Source organism: Lontra canadensis, unplaced genomic scaffold (genome assembly GCF_010015895.1).
Source record: "Lontra canadensis isolate GAN:19392208 unplaced genomic scaffold, GSC_riverotter_1.0 scaffold102, whole genome shotgun sequence".
Classification (NCBI taxonomy): domain Eukaryota; kingdom Metazoa; phylum Chordata; class Mammalia; order Carnivora; family Mustelidae; genus Lontra; species Lontra canadensis.
The window spans coordinates 2,576,693-2,593,803 of record NW_022631096.1 but is presented as its reverse complement, the minus strand read 5'-3'; the positions used below and the strand labels follow the sequence as shown (position 1 = coordinate 2,593,803).

The 17,111-nt window shown below is 33.7% G+C and overlaps 1 protein-coding gene across 4 annotated transcripts in view; it reads right to left on the bottom strand.

Moving 5' to 3' along the window:
- WRN (WRN RecQ like helicase) overlaps positions 1–17,111 on the bottom strand; it is a 140,297-nt gene that overhangs the window by 78,834 nt on the left and 44,352 nt on the right. For 3 of the 4 annotated variants that reach the window (XM_032838141.1, XM_032838140.1, XM_032838142.1), the window contains exons 9-13: positions 16,804–16,918; positions 7,502–7,907; positions 4,762–4,842; positions 2,665–2,803; positions 1,256–1,331 (exon numbers count right to left, since the gene is read on the bottom strand). In XM_032838141.1, coding sequence (XP_032694032.1) covers positions 1,256–1,331; positions 2,665–2,803; positions 4,762–4,842; positions 7,502–7,907; positions 16,804–16,918 — 817 coding nt within the window. The remainder of the gene's footprint in view (positions 1–1,255; positions 1,332–2,664; positions 2,804–4,761; positions 4,843–7,501; positions 7,908–16,803; positions 16,919–17,111) is intronic. The other variant, XM_032838144.1, reaches the window with a different exon arrangement.

The following is a 17,111-nucleotide window of genomic DNA, read 5'->3' as shown; positions in this document are numbered from 1 at the left end:
CTCATGTCTGCGCACATGCTCTCTCTAATTAATTAATTAATTAATTAATTAAAGAAATGCTCCAGAGGCCAGGATTGCCTGAGAAGGGACATGAGGGAACTTTCTGGAGTTACTGTAATGTTCCATATTTGACTAAAGGGTTAGGCTACATGGGTGCATGCATGTCCTTTAATATATGCAAATGCACATTTAAGGTTTGACCATTTTCTTGCATGTAAATTTTACATCAAAAGAATAAACCATAAATATTTAACTATAGTTAATGATTTATACACTGAAGTACTTAGGGAGATAAATAATGATGTCCAGTCTACCCTGAGATGCGTTTTTTAAATTAGGTAGATTAAGGAATGGATAGAGAAGTGATAGATGGATATTATGATAAAGCAAGTATACTAAAATGTTGAATATACAGGTATTCATAGTAAAAAAAATTCTTTCAGCTTTCCTGTACCTTTGAAAATTTTTTAAATAAAATGTTGAGGGAAAAATCAATAGGAAGGGTGATCTTCTGATGTGCTGATAATGACCTATTTTTTCCTTATGTGAGTCCCGGTTACACAGGATGCTTGTAAAAATGCATTGATCTGTACATTCATGTGCACTTTTCTGTATGTAGAACATAGTTTAATTTAAAAAAATTTTAAGATCAAAGAAGAAGAAAGAAATGTTTCCATGGGTTAAATTTTTAAATTTGCAGAATAGGAAAAATGCAGTCTAGGTTTTTACATTCTTATTAGTTTTATTCAAAATTACTTGTTCCTTACCTCATTTTTATTCACCTTATTTTAATACTTATAAATGTGCCCCTTTAGACATAAATACATTTGAATATATTAAAACTGATAAGATTATCACTATTCTTCAAACTGTTATCTCATGAATTTCTACTATATCAGCATGCTTTGGACAGTAAGTTGTATGAAATAGACAACACAGATACTTAATGAAAAACAAGTCAACATTAAATTAAGATTAATTTATTAATGTGTTTAAACTAGTATCTATACAGAACTCTCTATGGTAAAGAAAATCACTTTCCTCTCATAAATACAATTTGTAGATACAAATTTTAAATAAATATTATTTTAAAATAACTTTGTAGTTATTTTAGTCACTTACAGGAAATGCAGTGTAGAATGTATAAACTACAGTGAAGTTTTGCTATTACTATTAAACAGATGGATTATTTGCCATTTTTCCTTTGTGAAGAAAATTATAAATATGCAATTTAATTAACTGAGATTATACTCACGGCTTAAAACTGGAATGGCCAAAATAGATCTTGAGGAAATTAATTTGGCTTGCATTAGGTCCTGGTAATGAATGGTCTTAAAATAAAATGAAATAGTCATTTATGTTATAATATAAGTGATAGGGAAGGAAAGTTTTATTTCATCGACTTCTTTTAAAGAATACAGTGATAAGTACCAGACATCACTGTTTCCTGTGTTTTAAATCCAACTAATTCAGTCCTCTGGATACCAGTCATGATTTTGTTACTTTGATTATTACCTAATAACGGATTAGAACTTTGTGCTTCTACTACAAAATGGTTCACACTTTGTCAACACTGTAAGAGAACAATGTTTTAGAATTTGCTAGTCTGCTATAGCGCTAAAACCTAACATTTAAACCCAACTATGGCAAGTGACATACCAATGCAAATTTCACAATACAACCAACTTTAAATTAATAGTAATCAGAAATTACATTACTATCACAAAGAAATCCACAGATAAAATTAAATCTTCAGTTTAGTTAGCTGTCCACCAAATCCTTGACCACAATTCTAAAGGCATAGAACAATGGAGTTACATTGATTTTATTCAACTAATTTTTATTTTCTACGCAGGTTGAACAGTTCATGAGTGGCCAAGGCAGAGCAAAGCAAAGAATCAAGACCACTCATCTATAAACAAATGAAAATTCATTATTAGATTTCTCAGCTTTTAACAATTCTAAATAGAGAACTAAATTGATTTGGAGATGTTATGCCTTCATTTCTTTCATTTCTTCATTAATACAAGAAAACAAGGAGAGTAACATTTTCTTTAACATTTTTATGTACTTTCCACCTACAATATGTATTTTAATTTTCCCACACTGTAACATTGACGAATATAGCTCTTGAAGAGTGTTCTACTTTATGAGAAGACCCCGTGGTTTGCCATAACAAATACTGTCACTTACACTTAAATAATAAGAGAGGTTCATTTCATGGATTCCTAACTACAGTTAGCATACACAGTAGGGAAATCAGTCCATTTTGCTGCCTGACATTGTGCCACTTGTTTGAAGGAATAAGTTCCTAAAGAACAAACACCATGTATCTTTGCCTTTAACAATAATGTTTACTTTAAGTCATTGAGGATTCTTAATAATGATTTTCTATTATTTTGACAAAACACAAAATTCAGGATGAAAAGTTTCACGTCACCAAATGCACCAAACACCACAATGCTTCTATCCCTCTACTTTCATAAATGGTAAGATTGTTGCTTTATAAAGACCAAACACCAAAGCAGCTAATGACAAGGTTTTAGGACCTCATTAATTACATGCCACAAAATCCTTGCCTCCAAAATGTTTAAAAACTGGATGCTAAATTAGTCAGCAGTAGGTAGGAGAGGTGAGTCGTTTCAAACATGTTCTAGCGCTTACCTGCACCCTCCTCTTCTTCTTCTTCAATAGCTTCAATCTCATCTTCGTCATCTTCAAAAGGAACATCCGGATTTCTTTCCATGTCTCTGCATTTTGAATGAACTGGATCTGCCGTGCCAGTATTTAGGTTTTCTAAAGACTGAAAGTTTAAAAGCAATCTTAAAAGCAAAACCATTGACAGTGTTGCATCTTTTTCACCCAACACAAAAGAAGTATTATTAACAGAACCTACAATTTTGTTCAAAGCTGGCAGATGTGCAACCAATACCACAAAAGAACATGTGTGCTCTAGTTTAAATATGTGTTCAAGAATGGTTTCTAAGGCATAAGGCCAAAGATGGAATACTTCCAGCATAAACAGGGTTTGTTAATAGCATATCATAAACTGCCTGTGGGGCAAGTTATCAAAATTTTGAATAAAATTTGAATTTTTTTCCTTTATCATACTTCAGTGTTTTCAATTGCCAAGAGGTGAGTTTTACTGATATTTTTGTAACGAGTTTCTCCTATCATGTGTCAGCATAAGATTTAAACAGTAAGCAAACAATAAATGTGTTTCTGTGAATTATGTGAATACGTTTATGTGAATTATGAAAACAATAAAAGATGCAAATTTTAAGAATGGAATATTACAAATGTGAATAAAGTTGCATTTTATTTTGGCTTGACAATATTGGATTTTCTCCCCTAAATGAAGATTATCTGTTTAAAGAACATTAGGATATTTCAAAATTGTTTCGTCTGCACAGTTTTTTACTGAAAAGAGACAGAAGGATTATTAAACCACAGTTCTCATTTTCTCTTTTTATTAAACCTTCCATTTAATAAACTTGACTTTCATGGTTTTCTAAAAAGTGTATTCATTTCAGTCCTGGAAAAGAAAAAGAGTGATTCTGTTTCTGATTTTTTATTCAAGTCAACAAATATACTTAGAAAAGCATTTTGAAAATAAAGTTCTCTCATATGGGCATCCAGATTGCCTTCTAAGAGGTTCAATATACAATTTAAGTTTGTGGAAGTCTGCAAGTGTCCTGTACATGTGCTACTTGAACAGTACTCCTCAGAGAAATGACTAATCAATCATGGAATATGATTTAGTATTTATGTCCTATTATTACTACTAGCTAATATTTATTAAACACTTAAGAAATGCCAGGCTCTGAACAAGCTCTTCACAAATAACACCTTAAATAATAACAGCTATTAACTGAGCATCTAAAAGACTAAGAAACTTGCCCAAAGTCACAGAGCAAATAAATGGAGAAGCTGGGATTTAAACCCACATCTAAATTCAGACTCATATTCCTAATCACTACTTAGTGACTCCTAATCACTATATTCCTAATCATATTAGGACTATGATTCCTAATCACTACCTACTATTCCAGTTCATAATGAAGAATAAGGAACCTAATCTCATTTTGTTTAAAAAAAAGAACAAAAATTTCACATCAATCTAAAGATGAGGAATAAAAAGCATGAATAACAATGAACTTCTGTGTTTTTCTTCATTTTCAATTAATCTGAAATTTAAGATTTTCTTATTGTCCATCCCTGGTTCATCCCTGGTTCATTCCTGACAAAGAAACTGGAGGTTGGGTGTAGTGGTAGAAAATTTATAATCACAAAATAATATTTTCAACTTTGACAATAAATTAGTGGAAAATGAAATAATTTAAAACATTAGAAAATGATATATAATATATCCATAGTAACTAAAGCCAAAAGAAGTAAAGAAGAATATTGAATGTATACCAACAGAACTCCCAAATAAAAGGGGATACACATGGATGGGAAGAGAAAGAAATCTATTTCAACAGAGGAGGGCAAAATCACTACCAACATTCCAGGAAGAGATTAAAAGAAGTGACCTGACAAGAATATGTTTTATAATATGTAAGAAATAGTATACTGCTACTAAAACATTATTCATAGGCCATATAAAGATGTAAACAAATATGAAACGGAAAATAAAATCTAATGGTTATATAAATGATAGTAATCTCATTGTGGGGGGACATTTAGAACTAGGTAATATTTTACATAACTGTCCTTTTTGAAAGAACTAGAAGTAAATTTTCATAATTTCAAACATACCTTAATCATCTCCATTTCTAAATCTTCATCACTTTCAATTACATAAGATAGATCCTCTTCTTTATCCTTAGAAGATAAATGTTTTAAAAAATATTTTGAACATTAATTTTCCAATATAATTGACCTCATACCCTGTTTTCTACAAAATAAAGTTCCTATACACTAGATATCTGTAGACAACTTCCTCTTCTTGCCTAATAGATAAATTTATAATACCTATTTACGTGGTTATATGAGGCATAGATAGGAAGAAAGGGTAGTAAGGAAGAAGAAAAAGGAGAATAAACAGAAACAAAGAATCAAAGAAAAAGAGAAAGAAAGAAATGTAATTGGAAAGATAAACAAGAGACAGATTTGATATAAAGCCCACAATCTAAGACAGAGTACAAGTGATAAGTTCAACAATAGTTAAACAATATCAAACTGTGTGTCCCAACTTGAGTACAAGAACCTCTTTACTGTGTTGAAAATTTCTATTCTATTTTAAGACAGTTGGTTCTTTTATATCCACTAATTTTAAAAAATCACAAAAAGCTCCTATGACTGTAACAATACCTTTAAATAAATCATTATTTTACAAATGGCTTCTACAAATACTTGAAAAATAGTGTCAGATAAGTTATTTATACAGCGGTTGTCAATGTTTGGATATGAGAAAACTTTATAATAATTTGGGAATCCCCAGGAAGCAAGTGTCCAACAGCATGGGACCCCTGAATAAAAGAAATGTAGAAGAACCCCAAAAGTCTAATACCTCATTTTATTGAAAGTAGGAAAAGGAAGCATAGTCATAATTAATCTGCAAAAAACAGTCTTAAAAAAAGATTTTATTTATATTTATTTATTTATTTATTTGAGGGGCTGGAAGGGCAGAGGGAGAAAGAATCTTAAGCAGGCTCCTTGCCCCAATGAGGGGCCTGATCTCACAACACTGAGATCATAACCTGAGCAGAAATCAAGAGTCAGATACTTAACAGACTGAGCAACCCAGGTGCCCCTTAAAAAAGGATGTTAAGGGGCGCCCTGGTGGCTCAGTGGGTTAAAGCCTCTGCCTTCAGCTTAGGTCATGATCCCAGGATCCTGGGATCGAGCCCCGCATCGGGTTCTGTGCTCAGCAGGGAGCCTGCTTCCCTTCCTCTCTCTCTCTCTCTGCCTACTTGTGATCTCTGTCAAATAAATAAATAAAATCTTTTTTAAAAAAGGATGTTAAAATAAGCTTTATAAAAAGAGAAAAAAATTCTTTTACTTTTAAAATAGGATCTTTAATAAGTAAAGAAAAAAACTGCTAATTATCACACAATAAAAATGGCAAGAATTGGGATAAAAGATGACAGATCATGAAATCCTGATCATAATTCTATATTATGATACGAAAAATAGTCTTAAAATGTATACCTAATAAGAAATTTTCAAAAAGCTAAAGCGTGATGCAGACATTAGCAAATGATATTTCCTAAAAGGGGAATCTGTTTTAAAAGTGGTTGGTAGAAGAATAGTCTGAAAATCTTTTTTTTTTAAATGCATTTATATATTGGTAGACATGATTTCTAATATAGTTACGAAACAGAGAATTTCTTAACTACTGAGACTTTCGACTGACATTAGAAAACTGAAGAGGGAAATAGCCCTATTAAATGACTTTCAAATTTAATTTTAAAAACTATAAACTTAGTTATTACAAAATAAAATGTATAAAATTCTACCAAATATGGGCATCATAGGTAATTTCCTAAACTAATGAAAAACAAGCGAGATAAAAAAATACAGCTACGTGATGTCTCATTTTATGATTTGTCTTTACAATAAAAAAAACATACAGATTTCTTCTCTAATACAACTTCAGTATTTCAAAAAACATCCTTAACTTAGCCAGGAGAAAAACAACCTCACAAATTAAACTACTCAGAACATATTAGAAATCTAAACATGAAGTTGACAGATAATATAAAATGTTTCACAACAATCTATTAAGAAAAAAACGTAGGTCACTGACTCTCCAGATAACAGTAAAGGTTAGTGTCGAGTAAAAACACTAGTTTATTAGAAACCCTCTCACAATAAGTAAGCAAAGAAAATCTTGTATAGGGAAATAGAACTACTCCCAAAAATCAAGTTTGGAAGAGTTAACACTAGTAGGAATATGGGAAATCCAAAAAAGCCAAGGTATCTATTACATAAAAATAAGGAGAAATACTAAAATACAACAAATGTGTACTGGCATTTTAAATCCTTCCATTACAAGACCATTAAGTTGTGCTTATTATACTAAGTCAAAAACAGCAAACTATAACTCACAAGCCAAATTCAGCCCACTTTTTGTTTTTGTTAATAAAGTTTCATCAAGGGGCGCCTGGGTGGCTCAGTGGGTTAAAGCCTCTGCCTTCAGCTCAGTCATGATCTCAGGGTCCTGGGATCGAGCCCCACATCAGGCTCTCTGCTCAGCGGGGAGCCTGCTTCCTCCTCTCTCTGCCTGCCTCTCTGCCTACATGTGATCTCTGTCAAATAAATAAATAAAATCTTTAAAAAAATAAATAAAGTTTCATCAAAATACAAACAAGCTCATTTGTTTGCACTTGTCTATAGTTGCTTTCACACTAAATTTTTAGACAGAAATGAACAGTAACACCAGAAAACATGTAATTGATCTGCATAATCTAAATGTTTACTATCTGCCCTTTCACAGAAAAAAATCAGCCAACCCCTACTAATGAATAAAAATTGCTTTCTATTTTTTTAGTACCTCAGGAGATTTGCAAGTCGCATCATTATGAAATTTTTCCTGAGCCTGCTGTTCCAAAATTTGGAGGTCACGTTCTGTAATATCTAATGACGTCAAACAAATTCTTTCTGTGTTCTCTTTCAACTTATTGCCTTCTTCTAATCCAGCTTCAAGCCTATCTTCTTCTTGTTTCACTTCATTTCGAAGTACATTTCCTTCATCATGTATAATTAAATTATCAAGTGTTGTGTCCCATAGATCATCTTCAACTTCAGGAAAAATTTTCTGTTTTATAATTTGTTTCTGTTGTACTCTGTCAGCAGCTGGATCTTCCAATGGTAATAACTGAACAGTCTCGGCAGAACCAAGTATCATCTTCCTCAATGAATACAGATTTTCTGAAATATCACATAATAATATAGAAATCCTAAAAAAATTAAGAAAGGTAATTCAACTTTAACTTCAATAACTACCAGCCCAGTTGTAATGCTTTTTTGTAAGTACAAGCTTTCTAAATTGACCTTCATTTAAAGGACACACTGGATTACAGTTATTCTTCATTCCCTAATAACCAAAATATGCTTACAGCTGTTGGCTACTCCCTAGTACAGCAAGGTACTTCTGCATTCAACTTATATACTTAATAAGCATATATGCTTATAAGCTTGTTGACTTGTATGCTTCCTAAGTGTCAGTAGTGTTTGGTCCCAAACTAATTCTTTATACCAGATATACTTTTTATGGTAATTAATTTAACTAAATATGTCAAATCAATGACACATGACCACAAAAAAAAATTTACACTGAACATGTTAAAAGACACAGCAATTTCCTTTGTTAAATTTTATTTTATTTTATTTATTTATTTGACAGAGAGAGAGAGATCACAAGTAGGCAGAGAGGCAGGTAGAGAGAGAGGGGAAAGCAGGCTCCCCACCGAGCAGAGAGCCCGATGCGGGGCTTGATCCCAGGACCCTGAGATCATGACCCGAGCCGAAGGCAGAGGCTTAACCCACTGAGCCACCCAGGTGCCCCAGCAATTTCCTTTTTTAAAAAAAGTTCTGGGGGTACCTAGGTGGCTCAGTGGGTTAAGCCTCTGCCTTCAGCTCGGGTCATGATCTCGGGGTCCTGGGATCGAGCCCCGCATCTGGCTCTCTGCTCGGCGGGGAGCCTGCTCCCCCCTCTCTCTGCCTGCTTCTCTGCCTACTTGTGATCTCTCTCCCTGTGAAATAAATAAAATCTTAAAAAAAAAAAAAGTTCTGTCTGATTAACTATAGTCAAAACAACTATAAGAGAAGAAAAAATCTTAAACACTCCTAAGACTACGCCATCAGATTCTTTCAAGTGTCTTGTTTCCACTCCATTTTAAAGAACCTAAAACTAGAAATTGCAGATGATACATAATGAGCGTGCTTTAAACAAGAACCACTCTGCAGAATTCCAAAGAGTAATCCTATATTTAATGAAGAAACCATGATGAATATCAAAACACTGGGAAACAAATGAACACTAATATATTAAGTTAGAAGAAAATTTTTATGATCCCACGTTTTAACTAAATGACTCAATTTGCCAATCAATTACTAGTTCCAACTGTAACATATAAGGGTATTTATGTTATAATTCGAAAATGATGCTGTTGTGCATGTTCAATAATCACAAAACCCGACACATATTCTTTGGAACAGAAAATAAAATGAACAAAAAACTTCCCATCAGTAAAAACTGTAAAAGGTAAGAAAATATGGAAAAGTTGTATATCGATAAATACGAATTTCTTAACTCCTTAGTTATAGTTGCTAATATAACATTTTAACTAAGTGACTTTATTTTTTTTTAAGATTTATTTATTTATTTGAGAAAGAGAGCATGAGCAAGAGAGACAAGCAGGGGAAGGGCAAAGGAAGAGGGAGAAGCAGACTCCCAGCTGAGCAGGGAGCCTGATGCAGGCTGGATCCCAGGACCCAGAAATCATGACCTGAGCCAAAAGCAGATGCTTATCTGACTGAGCTACCCGGGCACCCCTAACTAAGTGACTTTAAACAGCTATTTATAACAAACCTGTTTAACTGCAAAGGAAAACCACTGCTAGAGTGTAAAATAAGGCATACTATCTGCAGGTTATAGGGTTTATTAAAGCAATTTTTAATTACTTCATAAAAGTATAAGTTCAAGGGAGAAGAGGGAATAAAAGAAAAGAGACATTTTTCCTATTTAATTAACACTTTTGATTAGCTTTTCTAATTCTTCTGTATTGAAAACAGTACTTAATAAAATCCAATATGACTTTTAAAGTTTTATATTGATGATTCAAATAAAAATTTTATCATTTATGGGAATAGACTATCAAAAATGTTGAGTTGTTTCACGATTTTTTCCATGCTAAAAATAGCACCAAAGTTGGGCTCAAGCTTAAAGTGACAAGTCTACATCAATATAAATAAAAACAAAATCAAAATTAAACTCAAAATCTAAAAACTCATTAATTCTAACATTCTAAAATTTTCAAATCTTATAAAGAATAGTATTATATACAGTTATTCAAATATAAGAACTTACATAAATACTTTAGTAGGAACAGATATGTGACACTATTTAATTGTTACATGCATGGGAATGTTGTAATACATAAACATAGCGACAGTGACATACAGATTGATAGACTGTAAGGGCTTATTTATTCTGTGCTAACATCAGAGAATGGCTTGTCCCATATAAGATAACTATTTACTCCAACAAATATCAAACGATGTCTTCAGTAAGACATAATATACATTTCCTTCTTTCCTAGGATTGTTATTATGCATATTAGTAGCCTACAGAAAGCCTCAACATGCAACAGAATGTTAAGTACATCACAGCAATACAACAGATGTGTAATGAATTTAAATCAGTGAGTAAGTAGTACTGTACAATCCAATAACTTCCAGGGCCACTGAAGCATAAAGCTGTTCCCTTCTGTAACAAAACTCAAACTACTCTATTTTAAAGTTCTCGGTTTGTCTACTCCTTCACAGATTGCCAGCTGTAACTTCCAGCTATAGTCATGTGCTTAACATTCCTTATCAATACATTGTTTTCATTTTAACTGGATAGCTAAGCTTGTCAAACTGTATCTATAAATGAGAAGAAAATAAGATCTGAATGTGCCCTCATGCACTCCGCTGGAAATAGAGTTAAATATGAGTTTGAATTCATGATTATGACATGTATTTTTAGCATGCAGAGGTCTTTTTTGTTCCTCTCTGGTTCTGAGGTGTAATTTGGTAAGTTAGGCATTACTGTAGACTTCTTACAAAGAACCTGAAATAAGAAATTTAACTAGTTCTTAATTGACACAAACCTGACAAGATCTTTCTTTACTAAAATGAATTCAGTATTTCCCATTCTCAAGTTTTAAGAAAACCTATTTTAGCTTTGTTATTACAAAGCAAAGCATTAAGCAGATATAATTTACATTCAATAGTTTAAGTGCTAGAACAAATTCTGAAATACATGTAAACATCACATAAACAGTAATTATTTTTCTTTCATAGAGGAAAAATGTGAAATTGAATACAAAATGGCTTAATTGTTACCCATCCCCATTTGACAGTTATGTCTTTCAGAATTCTGTTACATTAAAACTACTAAAACAAAGTACTAGGACGAAAAGGGACTTTGAAAAAGGGCTAAATCTCTGTATCATATTTTGAAATATCAGAATCAAAATTTATCACAAATTTCATCTAAAAAAATAACACTAACATTGCATTTTGTCAGAATCAGAATTCTATTTCAACTAACCGCTTGACATTCTACAAAGTATTTTTGCCTCAATATATAACTACATTGTAATCATTCACTGTTCAAGAGCATTCCTGGTATTGGAAGAAGTCATTCAGCAATTACGGCTAGGGAAGGTCCTGGTTCCAGAAAGAGTTAGCTACAAGGCACTGAGAATCCAATGTCTATTAATCCAAATATCTCCAATTATGTAGGGCTTTAGACATAAAATGGCATTTAAAATCTGAATTCCCCTTGTTCTAACAGCCTCGTGATTATATAAAATTCCTATTTAATAATCAGATAAAAACATGAAAAAGGAAGCAATTCAATATAAAAATTATTTATATGCATATATTTTAGGTGACCAAACTATGAATATAATTAAATGAGAGATGCCTGTAAACAAAAGAAAAAGACAACTTTGAATCTAAAGTACTTTCCTTTCTGTGGACATCTGAATTTTATTTTGCCTTGTTTCATGAAACATCCTACAAAGCAGATAGAAAAGCCTTAAACTTCTTGATGGGCAATTTAACACACTGGAAAGATATTTCTCAAATTTATAGATTAGGCTGTGGGCATGTGTTGAAGCAAATTTCTATCTGTCAACGCACATGAGGCTGACAGCAGACTTGTCCACACAGACCTGGCAGGCCAGAAAGGACTGGTATAACATATTCTACGTGCTAAATGGGAAGAATATGCAGCCAAGAATACTTCATCCAGCAAGGCTGTCATTCAGAATAGAAGGAGAGATAAAGAGTTTCCAGGACAAACAAAAACTAAAGGAATTTGTGAACACTAAACCAGCTCTGCAAGAAAAATTAAAGGGGATCCTTTGAGCAGAGAGGAGCCCAAAAGTAACAAAGACCAAAAGATACAGAGACAATATATAGGAACAACAACTTTACAGGTAATACAATGGCACTAAATTTATATCTTTTGAGGCACCTGGGTGGCTCAGTCGGTTAAGCAGCTGCCATAGGTTCAGGTCATAATCCCAGGGTCCTGGGATAGAGCCCCACATCGGACTCCCTGCTCGGTGGAGAGCCTGTTTCTCCCTCTCCCTCTTCCTTCCACTCTCTACTTGTGCTCTATCTCTCTATCAAATAAATAAAATCTTCTTTCAAAAAATTTATTAACTAAATAAATTTATATCTTTTGATAATTATTCTGAATGTAAATGGACTAAATGCTCTTATCAAAAGATATGGGGTATCAGAATGGATTAAAAAAATAAGTTCCATCAATATGCTGCCTATAAGAAACTCATTTTAGACCCCAAAACACCACTAGATTGAAAATGAGGGGGCACGGGAAAAAAAAAAAAAGGAAGTAAGGGGGTGGAGAACCATTTATCATGCTAATGGAAATCAAAAGAAAGCTGGAAGGCCATTCTTATATCACAAAAACTAGATTTTGAACTAAAGACTGTAATAAGAGATGAAGAAGGACACGACATCATAATAAAGGGGTCCATTCAACAAGAAGATCTAATAACTGTAAATATTTATACCCCTAACTTGGGAGCATCCAATTATATAAACCAATTAACAAAATTAAGGAAATTCATTGATAATTATACAATAATAGTAGGGAACATTAATAATCTACTCACAGCAAAGGACAAATCATCAAAGCAAAAGATCAACAAGGAAATAAGAGCTTTGAATGACACACTGGATGAGATGGACTTAACAGATATATATAGTGCATTTCATCCTAAAGCACCAGAACACACATTCTTTTCCACTGTACATTGAACATTCTCCAGAAGAGATCACATCCTGGGTCACAAATCAGATTTCAACCAGTACAAAAACACTGAGATCGTATCATGCAGATTTTTAGACCACAAGCTATGAAACTTGAAGTCAGCTACAAAAAGAAATCTGGAAGGACCACAAATACATGGAGGTTAAAGAACATCCTACTAAAGAATGAATGGGTCAACCAGCAAATTAAAGAATTTTAAAAATACATGGAAGCAAATGAAAATGAAAACACAACAGTTCAAAACCTTTAGGATGCAGCAAAGGCAGCCCTAAGAGGGAAAAACATAGCAATATAGACCTTTTTCAAGAAACAAAGTCTCAAATACACAACCTAACCTTACACCTAAAGCCTAAATCCAGCAGGAGAACAGAAATAATAAAGATCAGAAATCAATGATAGAGAAATCAAACCACTGTAGACCACATGAACAAAACTAGGAGCTGGTTCTTTAAAAGAATTAATATTGATAAACCCCTAACCAGACTTATCAAATATAAAAGAGAAAGGACCCAAATTAAAATTATGAATGAAGGAGGAGAGCTCACAGCCAACACCGAATAAATACAAACAATTATAAGAGAATATTATGAGCAATTATATGCCAACAAATTAGACAATCTGGAAGATATGGATAAATTCCTAGGAACTTATAAACTACTAAGAAGAAAGAGAAGAACAGACACAGAAGAAAGAGAAAACCTGAATAAACCTATAACCAGAAAGAAAATTGAATCAGTAATCAAAAATCTCTGAACAAAGAGTCCAGGGCCAAATGTCTTCCCAAAGGAGATCTACCAAACATTTAAAGAAGAATTAATACCTATTTTTCTGAAACTGTTTCAAAAAAAAAAGAGAAATGGACAAAAATTTCCAAACTCATTCCATAAGGCCAACACTACCATGATCCCAAAACCAGACAAAAACCCCACTAGAAAGGAGATTTGCAGCCAATATCCATGATGAACAAAGATGCAAAAATTCTCACCAAGATATTAGCCAATAGGTCCAACAGTACATTAACAGGATTTAACCACAATCAAGTGGGATTTACTCCTGGGCTGCAAGGGTGGCTGAACATCTGCAAATCAACTGATGTGATACACCACATTGATGAAAGAAAAAACTATATGATTCTCTCAATAGATGCAGAAAAAGCATTTGACAAAATACAACATCCTTTCTTGATTTAAAAACCTCCTCCATGTAGGGATAGAGGGAACATACCTCAATATCATGAGCACATATCATCCACAATGGGGGAAAAACAGAGCTTTTCCAATAAGGTCAGGCACATGACAGGGATGTCTACTCTCACTACTGTTATTTAACATAGTACTGAAAGTCCCAGCTGCCAGCAATCAGACAACAAAAAGAAATAAAAGGGATCCAAATCAACAAAGAAGAAGTCAAACTTTCACTCTCTGCAGACAAAATGATACCCTATGTAGAAACCTCTAAAGACTCCACCCAAAAATTGCTAGAACTGATAGAGGAATTCAGCAAAGTCACAGGATATAAAATCAATCCATAGAACTCAGTTGCATTTCTATACACTAACAACGAGGCAGAAGAAAGAGAAAGCAAGGAATCAATCCCACTTAAAATTGCACCAAAAACCATAGGATACCTAGATACAAACCTAACCAAAGAGCTGAAAGATCTGTACTCTGAAAACTATACAATGCTTGCGAAAGAAACTGAGGAAGACAAAAAGAAATGGAAAAACGTTCCAGCTCATGGATTAAAAGAACAAATATTGCTAAATGTCTACACCACCCAAAACAATCTACACATTAAATGCAATCCCTATCAAAAGACCATCAACATTTTTCAGAGCTGGAACAAACAATTTTAAAATTTGTATGGAACCAGAAAAGACCCTCAACAGGCAGAGTAATGATGGAAAATAAAACCAAGGCTGGAGACATCACAATTCTGGACTTCAAGCTCTATTACAAAGCTGTAATCATTAAGACAGTATGACACTGGCACAAAAACAGACATGTAGATCAACAGAACAGAATAGAGAACCCAGAAATGGACCCAAAACTATATGGTCAACTAATCTTCGACAAAACAGCAAAGAACATTCAATGGAAAAAAGATAGTCTCTTCAACAAATGGTGTTGGGAAAATTGCAGAAGAATAAAACTGGACCACTTTCTTATACCACACACAAAAATAAACTCAAAATGGATGAAAAACCTAAATGTGACACAGAAATCCATCATAGGACACAGGACATAGAAATCCTAAAGGAGAATTCAGGCAACAACCTCTTCAACCTTGGCCACAGCAACTTCTTGCTAGACAGGTCTCCAAATGTAAGGGAAACAAAAGCAAATATGAACTATTAGGACTTCATCAGGATAAAAAGCTTTTGTGCAGCAAAGGAAACAGTCAAAACTAAAAGGCAGTCTATAGAATGGGAGAAGATATTGACTTATCAGACAAAGGGCTAATATCCAAAATATATAAAGAACTTAACAGTCCCAACATCAAAAAAAAAAAAAAAAAAAAAAATCCAGGCAAGAAATAGGCAGAAGACATGAACAGACATTTCTCCAAAGAAGACATACATGAAAAGATGCTCAACAGCACTCGGCATCAGGGAAATAGAAATCAAAACCACACTGAGATAGCATTTCACACCTGACAGAATGGCTAAAACGAACAACTCAGGAGATGACAGATGTTGGCAAGGTTGTGGAGAAAGGGGAACCCTCTTAGGCTACTGGCCAAAATGCAAACTGGTGCAGCCACTCTGAAAACAATATGGAGATTCCTCAAAAAGTTAAAAATAGAAGTACCCTACGACCAAGCAGTTGCACTACTAGGTATTTATCCAAAGGATACAAACATAGTGATTCAAAGGAGCATCTGTACCCCTATGTTTATAGCAGCAATGTCCACAATAAACCAAAATATGGAAAGAGCCCAGATGTCCACTGATTTATGAGTAGATAAAGATGTGGTATATATCCACACATATATCTATGAATGGATAAAGATGTGGTACACACACACACACACACACACACACACACACACACACAGGAATATTACTCAGCCATCAAAAAGAATGAAATCTTCAGGAGCACCTGGGTGGCTCAGTGGAGTAGGGGGTCTGTCTTCGTCTCAGGTCCTGATCCTAGTGTCCTGGGATCAAGTCCCAAGCTGGGTTCCCTGTCCTGCAGGAAAACTACTTCTCCCTCTCCCTCTGCCTGTCGTTCCCCCTGTTCATTCCCTCTCTCTCAAATAAAAAGTTTTAAAAATCTTTTTAAAAAAATGAATGAAATCTTGCCACTTGCAACAACCTGGATGGAACTAGAGGGTATTATGCTAAGCAAAATAATTCAGTCAAAGAAAGACAAATACCAGGTGATTTTACCCGTCTACAGAATTTAAGAAACAAAACAGATGAACATAGTGGAAGGAAAGAAAAATAAAATAAGACAAAAACAGAGAGGGACGCAAACCATAAGAGACTCTTAACTACAGGAAATAAACTGAGGGTTGCTGGAGGGGATGTTAAGTGCGGGGATGGAGTAGTTTGGTGATGGGCATTAAGGAGGGAACATGATGTAATGAGCACTGAGTGTTATATGCAACTGATGAATCACTAAATTCTAACCCTGAAACTAATACTATAGTATACATTAACTAGATGGAATTTAAATAAAAAATTTCTATGAGTCTACCTTAACAAACAGTAATTCTTTATAAATAGGAATTGAAGTAAGAACAAACAGAATTGATAAAAACAGGTAATATTTAACCTCTGTGGATCTTCCGCTTTTTTCCAAGTGTCAGGGAGATGCTTAGCCAGATCCATCATATTCTCAGAGATTGATGTCAGTTGTTTCTTCACATCACTAGGTAGCATTTCCTCCTCTGGACAAGAAGACTCAATGTTAATTTTCAAACCACAATGCAGAGAGATTTATTTAGTCATTTATTTAAACAGTGTTAGGGTTCCATTTTCATTTTCTTTCCTTAAGCAAATTCCAGCAAAAGGACTTCTTTATTCTACCTCCATGTCACCTCAGTCACTTTACTTCCCTTTCAGATTTTTGCTACTTGAATT